Source organism: Pristiophorus japonicus, chromosome 21, assembly GCF_044704955.1.
Source record: "Pristiophorus japonicus isolate sPriJap1 chromosome 21, sPriJap1.hap1, whole genome shotgun sequence".
In the NCBI taxonomy this organism is placed as follows: Eukaryota; Metazoa; Chordata; class Chondrichthyes; family Pristiophoridae; genus Pristiophorus; species Pristiophorus japonicus.
Genome location: NC_091997.1, coordinates 84,668,042 through 84,684,531, shown reverse-complemented (window position 1 = coordinate 84,684,531; position 16,490 = coordinate 84,668,042). Strand labels below are relative to the sequence as shown.

The following is a 16,490-nucleotide window of genomic DNA, read 5'->3' as shown; positions in this document are numbered from 1 at the left end:
CAAATAGTTGAGGACCCAGCACCAACCCCTGCGGCACCCCACTAGTCATTGTTTTCCAACCGGAAAATTACCCATTTATCCCGACTCTCTGTTTTCTGTTAGTTAGCCAATCCTCTATCCATGCTAATATATTACCCACAACGCCGTGAAACATAGAAACATAGAAAATAGGTGCAGGAGTAGGCCATTCGGCCCTTCGAGCCTGCACCACTATTCAATACGATTATGGCTGATCATGCAACTTCAGTACCCCATTCCTGCTTTCTCTCCATACCCCTTGATCCCTTTAGCTGTAAGGGCCACATCTAACTCCCTTTTGAATATATCTAACGAACTGGCCTCAACAACTTTCTGTGGTAGAGAAATCCACAGGTTCACAATTCTCTGAGTGAAGAAGTTTCTCCTCACCTCGGTCCTAAATGGCTTATCCCTTACCCTTAGACTGTGACCCCTGGTTCTGGACTTCCCCAACATCAGGAACATTCTTCCTGCATCTAACCTGTCCAATCCTATCAGAATTTTATATATTTCTATGAGGTCCCCTCTCATTCTTCTAAATTCCAGTGAATATAAGCCTAGTCGATTCAGTCTTTCTTCATATGTCAGTCCTGCCATCCTGGGAATCAGTCTGGTGAACCTTTGCTGCACCCCCTCAATAGCAAGAATGTCCTTCCTCAGATTAGGAGACCAAGACTGTACGCAATATTCAAAGTGTGGCCTCACCAAGGCCCTGTACAACTGCAGTAAGACCTCCCTGCTCTTATACTCAAAATCCTGTTGCTATGAAGGCCAACATGCCATTTGCTTTCTTCACTGCCGGCTGTACCTGCATGCCAACCTTCAATGGCTGATGTACCATGACATCCAGGTCTCGTTGCACCTCCCCTTTTCCTAATCTGTCACCATTCAGATAATATTCTGCCTTCCTGTTTTTGGCACCAAAGTGGATAACCTCACATTTAACCACATTATACTGCATCTGCCATGCATTTGCCCACTCACCTAACCTGTCCAAGTCACCCTGCAGCCTCTTAGCATTCTCCACACAGCTCACACTGCCACCCAGCTTAGTATCATCAGCAAACTTGAAGATATTACATTCAATTCCTTTGTCTAAATCATTAATGTATATTGTAAATAGCTGGGGTCCCAGCACTGAACCTTGCGGTACCCCACTAGTCACTCCCTGCCATTCTGAAATAGACCCGTTTATTCCTACTCTTTGCTTCCTGTCTGCCAACCAGTTCTCTATCCATGTCAATACATTATTCCCAATACCATGTGCTTTAATTTTGCACATTAATCTCTTGTGTGGGACCTTGTCAAAAGCCTTTTGAAAGTCCAAATACACCACATTCACTGGTTCTCTCTTGTCCACTCTACTAGTTACATCCTCAAAAAATTCCAGAAGATTTGTCAAGCATGATTTCCCTTTCATAAATCCATGCTGACTTGGACTGATCCTGTCACTGCTTTCCAAATGCGCTGCTATTACATCTTTAATAATTGATTCAGACATTTTCCCCACTACCGATGTCAGGCTAACCGGTCTATACTTCCCTGTTTTCTCGATCCCTCCTTTTTTAAAAAGTGGCGTTACATTAGCTATCCTCCAATCCATAGGAATTGATCGAGAGTACCGTATATACTAGCGTATCATGCGACTTTTGAAGACCTAAATTGTAACCTAAATTTGGGGGAGATCGCATGATACGCGAGATACAAAATTTGCGGGTGTGAAGTGCTGGCCAAGATTAGGCTGTTAAGCAGACCGTATCCACGCTGAATCTCGGCATGCTCCAACAATCCTTTATGTAAAGACATTTCTCTTGGTTTCTCCTCTCACTCTCCATGATGGTTGTAAATCGAATATCCCTGGTTGATATTAGTTCCTCGATACTCATGACCAAATCATTAGTTTATGTGGAAAACAAGCCAAGTTCCTGCAGCACACCACTAACTACATCCTCCCAATGCAAAAAAAAATCCATTTGACTCCTGCTGAAACTCTTCTCTTCAGGGGGGGAGAGAGTCGGGGGGGGGGGGGAGAGAGAGTCGCGGAGGTCGGGGGGGGGAGAGAGTCGCGGAGGTCGGGGGGGGAGAGAGTCGCGGAGGTCGGGGGGGGGAAGAGAGAGTCGCGGAGGTCGGGGGGGGGAGAGAGAGTCGCGGAGGTCGAGGGGGGAGAGAGAGTCGCGGAGGTTGGGGGGGGAGAGAGAGTCGCGGAGGTCGGGGGGGGAGAGAGAGTCGCGGAGGTCGGGGGGGAGAGAGAGTCGGGGGGGGGGGAGAGAGTCGGGGGGGGGGAGAGAGAGTCGGGGAGGTCGGGGGCGGGAGAGAGAGACGCGGAGGTCGGGGGGGGAGAGAGAGTCGCGGAGGTCGGGGGGGAGAGAGAGTCGCGGAGGTCGGGGGGGGAGAGAGAGTCGCGGAGGTCGGGGGGGGGGAGAGAGAGTCGGGGGGGGGAGAGATAGTCGGGGGGGAGAGAGAGTCGCGGAGGTTGGGGGGGGAGAGAGAGTCGCGGAGGTTGGGGGGGGAGAGAGAGTCGCGGAGGTCGGGGGGGGAGAGAGAGTCGCGGAGGTCGGGGGGGGAGAGAGGGTCGGGGGGGGAGAGAGAGAGTCGGGGGGGAGAGAGAGTCGCGGAGGTTGGGGGGGGAGAGAGAGTCGCGGAGGTCGGGGGGGGAGAGAGAGTCGCGGAGGTCGGGGGGGGAGAGAGAGTCGCGGAGGTCGGGGGGGGAGAGAGAGTCGCGGAGGTCGGGGGGGGAGAGAGAGAGTCGGGGGGGAGAGAGAGTCGGGGGGGGAGAGAGAGTCGCGGAGGTCGGGGGGGGAGAGAGAGTCGCGGAGGTCGGGGGGGGAGAGAGAGTCGGGGGGGGGAGAGAGAGTCGCGGAGGTCGGGGGGGGAGAGAGAGTCGCGGAGGTCGGGGGGGGAGAGAGAGTCGCGGAGGTCGGGGGGGGAGAGAGAGTCGGGGGGGGGAGAGAGAGTCGCGGAGGTCGGGGGGGGAGAGAGAGTCGGGGGGGGAGAGAGAGTCGCGGAGGTCGGGGGGGGAGAGAGAGTCGGGGGGGGAGAGAGAGTCGCGGAGGTCGGGGGGGGAGAGAGAGTCGCGGAGGTCGGGGGGGGGAGAGAGTCGCGGAGGTCGGGGGGGGGAGAGAGTCGCGGAGGTCGGGGGGGAGAGAGAGTCACGGAGGTCGGGGGGGGAGAGAGAGTCGGGGGGGGGGGAGAGAGAGTCGCAGAGGTCGGGGGGGAGAGAGAGTCAGGGGGGGAGAGAGAGTCGGGGGGAGAGAGAGTCGCGGAGGTCGGGGGGGGAGAGAGAGTCGCGGAGGTCGGGGGGGAGAGAGAGTCGCGAGGGTCGGGGGGGAGAGAGAGAGTCGGGGGGGAGAGAGAGTCGCGAGGGTCGGGGGGGAGAGAGAGTCGCAGAGGTCAGGGGGGGAGAGAGAGTCGGGGGGGAGAGAGAGTCGCGGAGGTCGGGGGGGGAGAGAGAGTCGCGGAGGTCGGGGGGGGAGAGAGAGTCGCGGAGGTCGGGGGGGGAGAGAGAGTCGCGGAGGTCGGGGGGGGAGAGAGAGTCGCGGAGGTCGGGGGGGGAGAGAGTCGCGGAGGACGGGGGGGGAGAGAGAGTCGCGGAGGTCGGGGGGGAGAGAGAGTCGCGGAGGTCGGAGGGGGGAGAGCACGGGGAGAGAGTACGGAGAGAGAGTACGGAGAGAGAGCACTGAGAGAGAGCAGAATCCACTCGATGTTTCATGTTAAGGTCTGTATTCGATCTCAAAAAAGTGACTCGCATGATACATGAGATATATGGTAAAATCATGTTTTGGGGACGAAAATTTTGGGGTCGCATGATACGCGAGATCGCAGGATACGCGAGTATATACGGTATATAAAATGTTGGAAAATGACCACCAATGCATCCACTATTTCGAGGGCCACTTCTTTAAATACTCTGGGATGAACTTTTATCTTGTGCAGTAACCTTTTATGTAACCTATCAAATGCCTTCTGGAAATACAAATACACCACATCCACTGGTTCCCCCTTATCCACCCTGCTCGTTACATCGTCAAAGACCTCCAGCAAATTTGTCAAACATGATTTCCCTTTCATAAAACCATGCTGACTCTGCTTGATTGAATTATGCTTTTCCAAATGCTTCCTTAATAATGGACTCCAGCATTTTCCCAACGACAGATGTTATAGTTTCCTGCTTTTTGTCTGCCTCCTTTTTTAAAAAGGGGCGTTACATTTGCGGTTTTCCAATCCACTGGGACCGCCACAGAATCCAGGGAATTTTGGTAGATTACAATCAATGCATCCACTATCTCTGCAGCCACTTCTTTTAAGACCCTAGGATGTAAGGCATCAGGTCCAGTGGACTTGTCCACCTTTAGTCCCATTATTTTACCGAGTACTACTTCATTAGTGATAGTGAATGCATTAAGTTCCTCCCTATAGCCCCTTGATTATCCACTATTGGGATGTTTTTAGTGTCTTCTACCGTGAAGACCGATACAAAATATTTGTTCAACGTCTCTGCCATTTCCATGTTCTCCATTATTAATTCCCCAGTCTCATCCTCTCGGGAACCAACATTTACTTTAGAAATAACATTAATTGATAAATTGTGTGTGTGGGTCACAGGGTATGTTATGCCCATCTTTTGTTACAAATAGAGCCATGCTTTCCTTTACAGACTGATATGCTGTCTGATTTATTTGATTCTAGTAACTTGTACAGATGATTTTTCTTTATTGTACAGAGCTGCTACTATATCAGTGCAGGTTTATACTAATGCTGCCATCATAAAAAGTCACAAATAATTGCGACAAAAGAGGCTGAAAATATTTGTCACTTTGCATCAAATGTAACTTTATGGGTTTCTACCAGTCGAAAGCCAAAATTTTCCTCTTGATATAGTTTAGGCCAGGATGGACAGCACTAGTGAGGACACTAATGGCGGAAGCATAAAATTCTATGTAAATTAATATTAATGCAATGGCGACAATTAAAGCAGAGTGTCTCAATAGGTAGACACAAATTCTGAATATCATTGGAAGGCATTTCATCTCATTAGCAGCCTTAGCCAAAGCTAAAAGATAGAGGGTAATAAGAAGAAACAAGTAAAAATGAAGACAAAGGAGAAACCCAAGGTGCATATCATTGCATATGGCTCTCTGCTGACCCAGACCCAGAGCAGACAGTTCTGAGAGTCATTGGCACATAGATGTACCAGAGTCATCAGAAATAGTTTGTGGAATCTTGACAGGTGCAGTCAATAAGAAAACACTGGCTCTTGATCACCCTATTATGCCTTCCATTATGCAATGCCACTGAAAGGATAACATACTGGGGCTAACATTCCGGTCAGAGGCTTCATTAGTATGAATGCCTCAGACCCTCAAAAAATCTAAGAATCTATCTGTTGGTCTCGGAGAAACGTAGGATCCCAGTCGGAGGCCTTCATTTGCTGCGCATTGCACGGGGACCTGTCTTCGAGATATGTAAGTCCAAACTAGTATCATGTGGGCCCGGTGAACCAATCACGATGCAGTATTCTCATTGATAATGGGAACTCGGTTTCATCCGGGTTCCCGTTATTATCAATGAGAAAAAACCCTAAAACACCCAAACACAAGATAATAAAATAAATTAAACGCCTCACATATTTAAAATTATTTGAAATGAAGATTAATTAAATGTTTTAGAAAAATAAAATTTGAATTTTTTTTAATGTGTTTTAATACTGTTTAAAATAAATTTACCTTAATGGACAGGGTTTTTAACATTAAAAATGTGTTCTTAAATTAAATTTTTATATGTTTTAAAACCCTTACGTTGGTAAAAGTAGGCTATGCGCCTGCTTTCACCAGACATAAGAGTTTGATGGACATTCGCTGGGCATGAGTTCGGCAAATAGCCCAATCTTACCCGCGCGAATGTCCTTTCTGCGGGGATGCAGAGGATCTGTCAATCTTGACAGATCTTAAAAGCCAGTTTTCGGCGCATGCGTATTGCACCCCGAAAACCGGCTTTTGCGAGGTCTCGCCGGGTCCATACGCACTTCGTTACATACCCGGTGAGGCCGGAATTTTGGCCCCACTGTGATTGGAGTGCTTCCAAGGAAGGGTCCAACATTATGGTTGGCTCGGCATTCGCATGTCTTAGTAATACTGTTGGGGATCTGCTACCCCAGCCTCCTTTAGGAAGAGGTGCCCCTAACATCTATCAAAGAGAGGTATTTATATCTCTGCTTGCAGATGTGTGTATGCACTTACCTGTCAGTGAGCATCTCCAAAGGCCATCCCTACACAGCTCGTCCTTTTCTTGCAAACATGTCAAATAAGGGAATTCTCATTGGGAAATCTAATAGTGCTAGTAATGGTGCTGGAGAAAAAAAGTGCCAATCAAAAGGAAAAAAAGAAAGATGAAGGAGTGGCTAAGAAAAACACATACTTTAATATTACTGTGTCCTTTCCGTCACCTCCAAAATACTTGAACCACGTAGAAACCCTGAACTCCCATTTCAAATAGTGATTTGTGCCAGAATGGTGGGAAATGGCATGCAGGACTGACACCTCACCCCAAATTAATATTAAACTAAAGCATCATCCTTTGTTCTCGAGATTTGGGCAACACTAGCAAGGCAGAATTTATTGCCCACCTTTAGTTGCCCTGAGGGCATTAAGAGTCAACCCATGTAGTGTCGGTCTGGAGTTGCATGTAGTCCAGATACTGTAATGTGCATTTTTATTTTTACTCATTGGTTTCAATCAGATTCAGATCTGTAATATCAAAATAAAACATTTGACATTTGTAAGACATAATCATGATTACGGTCAGTTTAAAATTTGGAGAAGGTTTATGATGAATTACATTGATGAAAGGTTTAATCTGCTCACTGTGTTAGTGGCATAATAAACATAGCAAGATTTCCTTTGTTCACTGTTGCCCTCATAAATAATAGTGTCCTAAAAGAGTGGGGAAATAGGAAAAATTAGAATAAAATGAAGCTCATAAAAATGACCATGCTGTAAGGAAAGCTCAAATGTACTATTTGTGAATGCAAAGCTTGTTCCCCTAATGACGCAGCAAGTTTAGCCATTGGGTAGCTGATTTATCCAGACCTGGAAAATCTCAGGTTCAATCCCTGCTTTGTGCTGAGTTAGCTGATCTCACTTGGAGCAATTGTATTTCTCATGCAATTGACCTCAGCATCTCTGGGTTAAGGAAGAGAAATTGGTCGAGGTTTTTCCTCCTGGTTGTTAGCTTGCAACCACTTCTGGAATAGCACATGTAGGCATCAGATGAGGACAGAATCAGGTTCAGCTCCAATAGAATAGCTGGCTGATGCTAACTATTAGGCCTCATGCATGACTAATGAACACTTGCAGTACTGGAGGACAACTGCCACCTTTGAAATTAAAGCCCAGCAGGAGTCCACACCATAAGAACATAAGAACTAGGAACAGGAGTAGACCATTGGCCCCTTGAGCCTGCTCTGCCATTCAATAAGATCATGGCTAATCTACCTCAACTCCCTATCCTACTTTCCCACCCTATCCCCATAACTCCATCAAGAGAAAAGGGTCAGAAGGAAATTGGTTAAAGAAAAAAGAAAGCAAAGTTGGTAGCCTCAATACTTGAGCTTCTCTGTCCAACATGTGAATAGTCACTGTGGCATTATATAGGCCTCACTCATCACAAATGTCTCTGGACGAAAGTGGTATAGAAAATTAATTCACCAAACTTTCACTTGCATCGTACCTTACATGATTTTCTTAAAGGTGCCCTGAGATGTTTGGAAACCTAAGATGTATTGATTCCAACAGATTATTGAGTTATTGAGAGTGTATGTCATGGAAGGAAATTAATAAAAATGTAAAGAATAGAGCATTTGCTCACCTACCTAATAATTATTGTTAGTAAAATAATTTGTTCATCCCAGTGTACAAATCAAATTTTCAGTATTTAATCTAATTCTCCATTTGTTGTGGTGATGCTGGTCACATTACAACCTGCACTCCTTGAAGAATTAAAGTGGGCACCAGATTACCACAGATGTCTCCAGCCAGGAAAATGTAACTTTTCCAAACACTGTTCATTAAAAAATAAGCAAAGCTTTTCTGTACTGTTAGTGAAAATGTCAGCATGAGTATAAAACCGGTTTATTTCTATTTTGCTTATGTTAGTGATTAGAGAAAAATATATCGCTACATATTACCTATATAACATTTGTTTACAAAGTTAATCTCAGGATATACTTTCTTGCAGATATTGACGAATGCCGAAGTGTTCCTGGTGTTTGTGTTAATGGTGTATGTATCAATCAAATTGGAAGCTTCCGCTGTGAATGTCCCATGGGATTTCAATATAATGATCAACTGATCAGCTGCGAAGGTAGGCAGGAAATATTTCTGATTTGTAAAATGATCTGTTAAAATAGATTACTACAATTTATTTTAAAGTATATAAAGAAGTAAATAGTATTTACTAATGTCCGCTCTTTCAGTACGAAGTGTTCATTGTAGACCATAGTGGTTTGTACTCATTAGATCTGCAAGACTTAGAAGAAAATGAATTTAACTGTTCAGTTTGAAAAAAATGTCACTGTTAAAATGTGTTGATCTTTACTTTCTTACTATTTTTTTAAACTAAATAGAACAAATCTGATGTATTCCTACCATATTGGGTTTCAATGTGATTTCACAGATGATTTGTTATTGCCATTAGGACCCTGCTTAAAAAGTCAAATCAAACAATCTGATTAACTCAGTCATACTAGTGTTCTGTTACCTCCAATTTGTGAATATTTTTGTGTAAACAGTGTATACTGATGTCAATGGGTTCCCAAAGCTTTCCACCACTGGGGTTTTCCTTGCATTATGTCTGAGTCTGTTGTAAGCTAATTAATGGGGATTGATTGCTATGACGAGTCAACAACTCCATTATTATTATATCACGTGACTGCCAGGATGGTAGAAGAAGAACTAGATGGAACATCATCTAGCAATTCCTATGTTAATGGGTCTGACAGTATGTGCAAACTGGCCTTGCAGATACAGTTGATGTATCTGTAAGTCTACAATAATCATAATTTAACACCTTAACCAGCCCAGAGTAGCAACTAGAAAACCTTGCCTGTTAATTATTATTAGACTACTAGAATTATCACAAAATCTGTATATATTTGAAATCTGTGTCTTGATCCCGCTCTCAAAACTATTGCCATAGAAACAAAAATGACCAAATATGCAGCATATGTATGGACAGTGCAGGTGGCTTTATGTATTGTGTCTAAGTTAAAGGGACAGCTACCAGACCAAAACAACATTTTTGTCACAGGGTGGCTGCAGTTGAATTGTGGTGGCTACACATGACATGAGGTGTACAATCCAAGAAGCCCCGCGGTCAGGACCAGATAGTCCTAGAGAGAGGGTGGAGGTAACTTTGAGCGAAGGTTGCTCTGACCTTATCGATCTCTGGTTGTCTGTCCGGATTGATTGGTGGCAGCTATGGTCAGATGCTGCTCTATGGGGGAGCATCAAAGTAGGACATTGTTTCTTATCCTGGTGGCTCACACATCTGCATTAGCCCTACTCAAAAATGCTGAGCCCTCAATAGCAGTAATTTATGGCTTCAGGCATTGACACTAAATCTCAAATTGAATGAACTCAGTTGGTTGAACCATCTCTGCTATTCCACCTCCCCCCAGCTCTTTTTCCATTTCGCCTCCACTTGGGCGTCTTCAGCTTTCCTTCTTCCAAAGTGTAACTGTTATTTTGCTCTCCTCTCCTCCTCATTTTACTGCTGCAGCTGTAGAGGACAACTTAAAGCTTCCATATGTGTACACTGTAGCTATTTAGAAAATGAGATGTGACTAAAGATAATTTTATCGAGTCATTGTTCCCCCTCACCCTGTCACCCACAATAATTAGTTAAACTGGTCTACTTAGTCCACCTTAGTAGCTGTCATATATTCAGAATATGGTAGTATAAATAGTGCCCAAAATGCCAGTTTATGTCTCAAATTCCATTTTTTTTTAATGGTGGTAGTTTGTGTAAAGTTACTCTATAGCGTTAATTCAATTCACTGACATTGTTGGTTTCAAAATTCAGGCTACCACCCCAACATACATGTTTTGTAAACAAAAATATCCAAAAATTAACTGCAAAAGGCAAAGACAAAAAATAGGACGCGAATCATATTCTTTGTAGCTGGTTGATTTTTTTAGTAAGGGTTTTGATGACAAGAACCCTGATGTAGAACAGTACCTAAGTCATTTTAATTTGTTAATGGATATTTTGTTCACTCAGATATGGACGAATGTCAAAATGGGCCACTGTGTCAACAGAACGCTGTCTGCCTTAACACCCCAGGCAGCTATCGCTGCGAATGTTCACCAGGTTACCGGCGCACAATAACAGGACATTGTATCGGTAGGTAATCTCTGTTAAAATCTAAATATAGTTGTGTGTTTTCAGCTATGAAAAAAACTTCTGCGTATTAGGTTGACTTCCTTATTTTCCAAAATGAAACGTACTGGTTTTGAAAAACACTTGGAACCCTGAGGCATGTGCAAATTGGTTGTTATGTTAACCTTATCATTAAAAACCTGATGTATGGTTCCAGGGTAGAATAAACAAATGCACACCAAGTTTACATATGAACCACAATACCCATATTTAATTAAAAGGAAGTATTAATTTCCTACAATTATTTTCATTTCAGCATGTTGGGAGAGATATGTGTATCGTAATTGTAAAATATCAGTAAGGAGATCAGAATGCTTTAAATGAGAATATTAAAGCATGCCAAGAAAGTACTCAAGAGAAACTGATTAACACATTAAAGGGAAGAAATTGAGGTGGTTGGGAAGCGCAATCAGCTTTTCATCTGGGCGCGGCGCCACTAACGACTCCCGCTAAATTCCGCGGGAGTTTAGCAGCGGCAGTAACCGATAGCACCCGCTTGCCAGCGATGACAACATCATCACCTTGCGCAGCGACCCATTATCGCCCCGGAGCAAAAATTCAGCAGTGCTCCCTGAAACTTTGCCAGACGATGACAGTGACAGCTTCAGGAGGTGCATACATGGCGGTCGGAAGCTCGCGGGGCGCTAGATAAAGGGGAGGTGGCGTGCGCATTAAAAAGAAATGGCTGACTTACTGTTGCGGCCTGTTGCCTCCTTGAACGCGGGGTCTGTGTCACGATCTGCTTGAGTGCCGATCTGCTTGAGTGCCAGGCTGCTGGCACGGCACCTCGTTCCCCGGTGGTACAGGTAGGTCCCCGCAGCGCTACGCGTCCCAGCACGTAGCACTGCGTGCATCTCTCTTGCTTCCGCCCCCTTAGCGCTCCACAGAGGAAGTGGAGCACGTTTATTTGCACTCCACTTCCTCTCCGAGGTGGAAACCCCAGTTTCGCGAGTGGGGAATAATAAATTAACAAATATCTTTTTATCATTTCATATAAATGTAATCAATCTGGAGGAACAAAAAATTCTCATGCGCCTGATACTGGCTTGCACTGGGAGTGCACATCAGTAATTTATGTAATTCCCAGACTGCAATTTTCCATCCATTAAAGTTAATGAAGGGAAAATCGTGCTCTGGAAGTGTGCAGCTTCACATTATATATTCAAGGAGCGGGGAAATGAATTTTTATCACTAAATTGGGAATAATTTTCCCATTACTCTCAATACTACAATAAGTAGAAGCTATAACATTACTCTATATCCATAAAATTAATATTGAGAACACTGCTGTTGAAATCACACGGCAGCCTCACTTGCTGTCTGCTATCTGTCAAGACATCCCTGCCAGCTAAGATTACATCCATTATTTAGAGTAAAACACTCTGGAATTTGTTCCAAGACAGTAACATATGTCAGCATTGAGTTGTAAATATCTAGGCTTTGTTCTTTGGTATCGTGATACTGCTCCAAACCCTGGATCTTTTCTGGTACACAGTCTACATAACAGGGGAGCTTTCCTCTATACACTACTTGTTGTTAAATTGTAAATGTGTTGTTCTTACACATGTTTATGATTTTGCAGCAAGCAGCAAACAAAAAAAGTAATTTTCCTCTTATTTATTACGCTGCATGTAATACATCACGGTATTTTAGTTTCTGATGTGTACCAGTGTTACCCAATATGTAATGTGTGCAGTTAAACAGGAAACGTTGGAAATGCAGATCCATCAAAACCTGAAAATAGAAGTCAAATTAATGTTTAAGGCAGAAAACTTCAGCAGAATTGGGCTCCACCTGAAAGGTTACCCTTTTCATTTCTATTTTCAGACGCTGACAGACCTGCTGTATAGTCCAGTATTTTTAGCTATATTCCAGATTTTTGGTATTAATTTTCTTTAAACTTTTGTTTCAAAAACCTTGGCTTGGGCCTGAAATTGGTGGACATGCCGCCCAAAATTGGCAAATTGATTGAAAAATACCTACATACCGCCCGGCGGAAAATTCATCAGTGGCATACCGCCAGGCGGCATGCATACTGCCCGCCCATGCACACCACCGACATAGCGCCCAAAATTGCAAAATTGATCACTTACCACCGACCCTGCAGACCGCCCTGGAAAAGGTGGTTTTAAGTCGATCTTCAGTCGGCGGTCTGCATCTTTAACTGTAAAATGCTTTTATCTCTCCTCCCCGGTCTCTCCCATCCCCCACAGCGATCTGTTTCCCCCCCCCCACCCTACCCACCACAGCGATCTCCTCCGCCACGGCGATCTCTCCTCCCCACACCCCCACAGCAATCTCCCCCGCCCCCCACAGCGATGTCTCTCCTCCCACCCCAACAGCCACTCCCAGCCACAACGATCTCCCCCCTCACAGCGATATCCTGTTCCCTCCCCCCCGCAGCGATCTCTAGCGCTCCCCCACCCCCCCCCCTCCACCCACAGCGATCTCTGCCCACCCTCCCCCACACAGCGATTGCTCCCCACCGTCCCTGCCCACAGTGATCTCCCCGCACCTCCATTGCGAGCTATTCCCCCTCCCCGCAGCGATCTATCCCCTCTCTCCCCACCCCACACAGCGATATCCCCCGCTCCCCAAACTCGCGATCTCCATGCCCTCCTCCCCCAGCTCGCGATCTCTCCACGCCCCCCCCTCCCCAGCTGCGATCTCCACGCCCCCCCTCCCCAGCCGCGATCTCCACGTCCCCACTCCCCAGCCGCGATCTCCACGCCCCCACTCCCCAGCCGCGATCTTGATGCCACCCCCTCCAGCCACGATTTTCCCCCCCCCCCTCCCCAGCCGTGATTTCCCCCCCTCCCCAGCCGCGATTTCCCCCCCTCCCCGCCGCGATTTCCCCTCCTCCCCGCCGCGATTTCCCCTCCTCCCCGCCGCGATTTCCCCCCTCCCCGCCGCGATTTCCCCCCCTCCCCGCCGCGATTTCCCCCCCCCCCCCCCAGCCGCGATTCTCCCTGCCCCCCAGCTGCGATTCTCCCCCCCCCACCGCGATTCTTCCCCCCCCCCCCAGCCGCGATTCTTCCCCCCCCCCCCCCAGCCGCGATTCTTCCCCCCCGCTCCCCAGCCGCAATTCCCCCCCCCTCCCCAGCCGCGACCCCCCCCCCCTTCCCAGCCGCGACCCCCCCCCCCTTCCCAGCCGCGACCCCCCCCCTCCCTTCCCAGCCGCGATTCCCCCCTCCCTTCCCAGCCGCGATTTCCCCCTCCCCCACAGCCGCGATTTCCCCCTCCCCCACAGCTGCGATGCAACCCCCCCACAGCCGCGATCTCTACCCCCCCCCCCCCACAGCCACGATCTCTCTTCCGCCCTCCCCACCACAGCCACGATCTCTCTCACCCCCACATCCCCATAAAAAAGCCGCGAACCCCGCCCTCCCCTCCCCACACCCGCTCTCTCTTCACCCCACCCCACCCCACACCCACATCCGTGATCTTCCCCCCCCCCCCCCCCCCCACCACACACAGCAACGAACCCCCTTCACAGGCATCTTCTCCCACATACCTGCACAGCGCTCTCAGGCCGGTAGTCTGTGCTTATCGGGGGGGCGGAGCTTCGCAGCAGCATGTGCATGCGCACAACTCTGGACTCAAAGATTCCCAAGTGAAAATGACTCCTCACCAGCTGCACTCCGCTCCACCCGCTGTACACCACTCGGCATACCGCCGAGAAAAAGTGATAAAAATCACGCACACTCTGCCCCAGCGGTATGAAACGGCATACCACCGAGAAATGGGCGGACGACCAATTTCGCCCCTCTTGTCCTGATTCTTCTGAATATAGGATTGCTGCTTGTGATTGCAAATGTTTGGTACCATTTTGAAAATTCAGTTTCTTTTGCTTACAGATCGCAATGAATGTCATGATATCCCCAACGTTTGCAGTCATGGGCAGTGCATTGACACTGTAGGAAGCTACCACTGCATCTGTCGCAATGGCTTCAAAGTAACACGAGATAGAACAATGTGTATGGGTAAGTAAGCAACTGACACACTGGGTGCGCATGGCAAGAAATTGCACGCTCCCAGCCCATGATTTTCCTTTCATTAACAATCAGTTATATTCCATTCATGATTATAACCAATTAGAAAAATGGGTGGTGATCTCTTCTTCCAGATTTCCTCTGAGTTTGTGCCGATGCTATAAGCCAAAAGTCAGCAATTCATTATATTAAATTAACCCTGTTATTTAGTTGTTCATGCACTTTCTCAGTTTGCATCTTTGTAGTAACCTACCTGCCCATATAAAATGCATGTCCAGGGCTTCTAGATTGTGCTTTGTGGCTTCCTTTGAAATTAATATCTCTTTTTGCTTCTATCCTGTTTCCAGTTAGTTGGTCTTGCCATTTATTCAATTTATCCGTGATACTGGGTCGATGTGTTTCCCCTTCACTTGCGTTTTCTAAAGGAGGAGAAATGAGGGGATGCCAGGCAGGTCAGACTGTACCAGGGGCAAACTGTGACCACCTGTTAGTGCCCTCTTACCTATATTTAGAGTCAGGGGTCCATCTACTTTGCCTTGTGGAACAGAATACATAGTCTCTTGGTCAGCAGACAGTCAGATACAGAGATGTGCCACCTGCTCTATGACACCTGCAGTTAACGTGCACCGTAAGGCTAGCATTACTAACTGTTAGTAATGGTCAGCTGTGCCATCAACTCATCTTCCTTTGCATCCTTATAGCCATGCTGTCATGTTTTTCTCTGCAGGAAGAAAAGCAGGGTCACCTCATTCTGCACAATCTTCATTTTGCCTGCTGTCAAATGGGGTTTTAGAGTGTTACACTCCTCCATCACTTGGTCACATTTGTTGTGTTAGCCAAAGGACATTGCCTGACATGTTTTGTTATCTAAACTGTTTTTGCAAATAGAAATAAACATGGAAAATATTATATCTGTAAAAGGTATAAATATTTTTGGCCCCATATGTGGACACTTGCCTTCAGTGGCCACATGTCTTTAGATTAAGTTATCACCCCTTGTAAGCAACCTTTGATTACATGTAATTTCTTGCCTCCTCTGATAAGCTCAAAACAGAAGTCCCAATATGACCCAGACATCCCCTACATTATCCAAGTGAAGCTGGCCCTGCAGAGTCAGTACATCGCTAATCGTGCATCATCCACCTAGTTGGACTATCAGAAAATCTATTCCAAGGTTGTAGTCATAAACATTTCGAGGAAAGAACTCCAACTAAGTGATCTGAGAGGCCATATGGCAGTGTATCACCCACTCCTATTTTTCACCTACATGATGCCCCCCGGCAACATCATCCGAAAACACAGCATCAGGTTCCACATGTATGCTGACAACACCAAGCTCTATCTCTCCTCTGCCTCTGATTTATCATGCTGCTTGTTCGGCATTCAGTATTGGATGAGTAGAAATTTCTCCAATTAAATATCGGGAAGACTGAGCCATTGTCTGACTCCCGCCACAGACTCCCGCCACAAACTCCGCCCCTAGCCACCGACTCCATCCCTCTCCCTGGTAACTGTCTTAGGCCGAACCAGACAGTTTGCAACCTTGGTGTCCTATTTGAACCTGAGCTAAGCTTCTGATCCCGAAGCCTCTCCATCTTTAAGACCGCCTACTTCTACCTCCGCAACATTTCCCATCTCCACCTCTGCTGAAATCATCAGCCGTGCCTCAATTACCTTTAGATTCAACGATTCAAATTCTCTCCTGGCCGACCTCCAACCTTTCACCCACATGGGATGAAAGGCGGATAAATCTCCTGGACCTGATGGCTTGCATCCTAGGGTCTTAAGAGAAGTAGCGGCAGGGATACTGGATGCATTGGTTGTAATTTACGAAAATTTCCTGGATTCTGGGGAGGTCCCAGCAGATTGGAAAACTGCAAATGTAACGCCCCTATTTAAAAAAGGAGGAAGACAAAAAGCAGGAAACTATAGGCCAGTTAGCCTAACATCTGTGCATTAGGAAAATGTTGGAGTCCATTATTAAAGAAGCAGTAGCAGGACATTTGGAAAAGCAAATTTCGGTCAGGAAGAGTCAGCATGGATTTA

The 16,490-nt window shown here is 46.8% G+C and overlaps 1 protein-coding gene across 3 annotated transcripts in view; it reads left to right on the top strand.

The window, feature by feature from the left end:
- LOC139234157 (fibrillin-1-like) overlaps positions 1–16,490 on the top strand; it is a 602,997-nt gene that overhangs the window by 483,598 nt on the left and 102,909 nt on the right. For all 3 annotated transcript variants that reach the window (XM_070865155.1, XM_070865154.1, XM_070865156.1), the window contains 3 exons: positions 8,251–8,376; positions 10,294–10,416; positions 14,310–14,435. In XM_070865155.1, the coding sequence (XP_070721256.1) occupies positions 8,251–8,376; positions 10,294–10,416; positions 14,310–14,435 (375 nt within the window). The remainder of the gene's footprint in view (positions 1–8,250; positions 8,377–10,293; positions 10,417–14,309; positions 14,436–16,490) is intronic.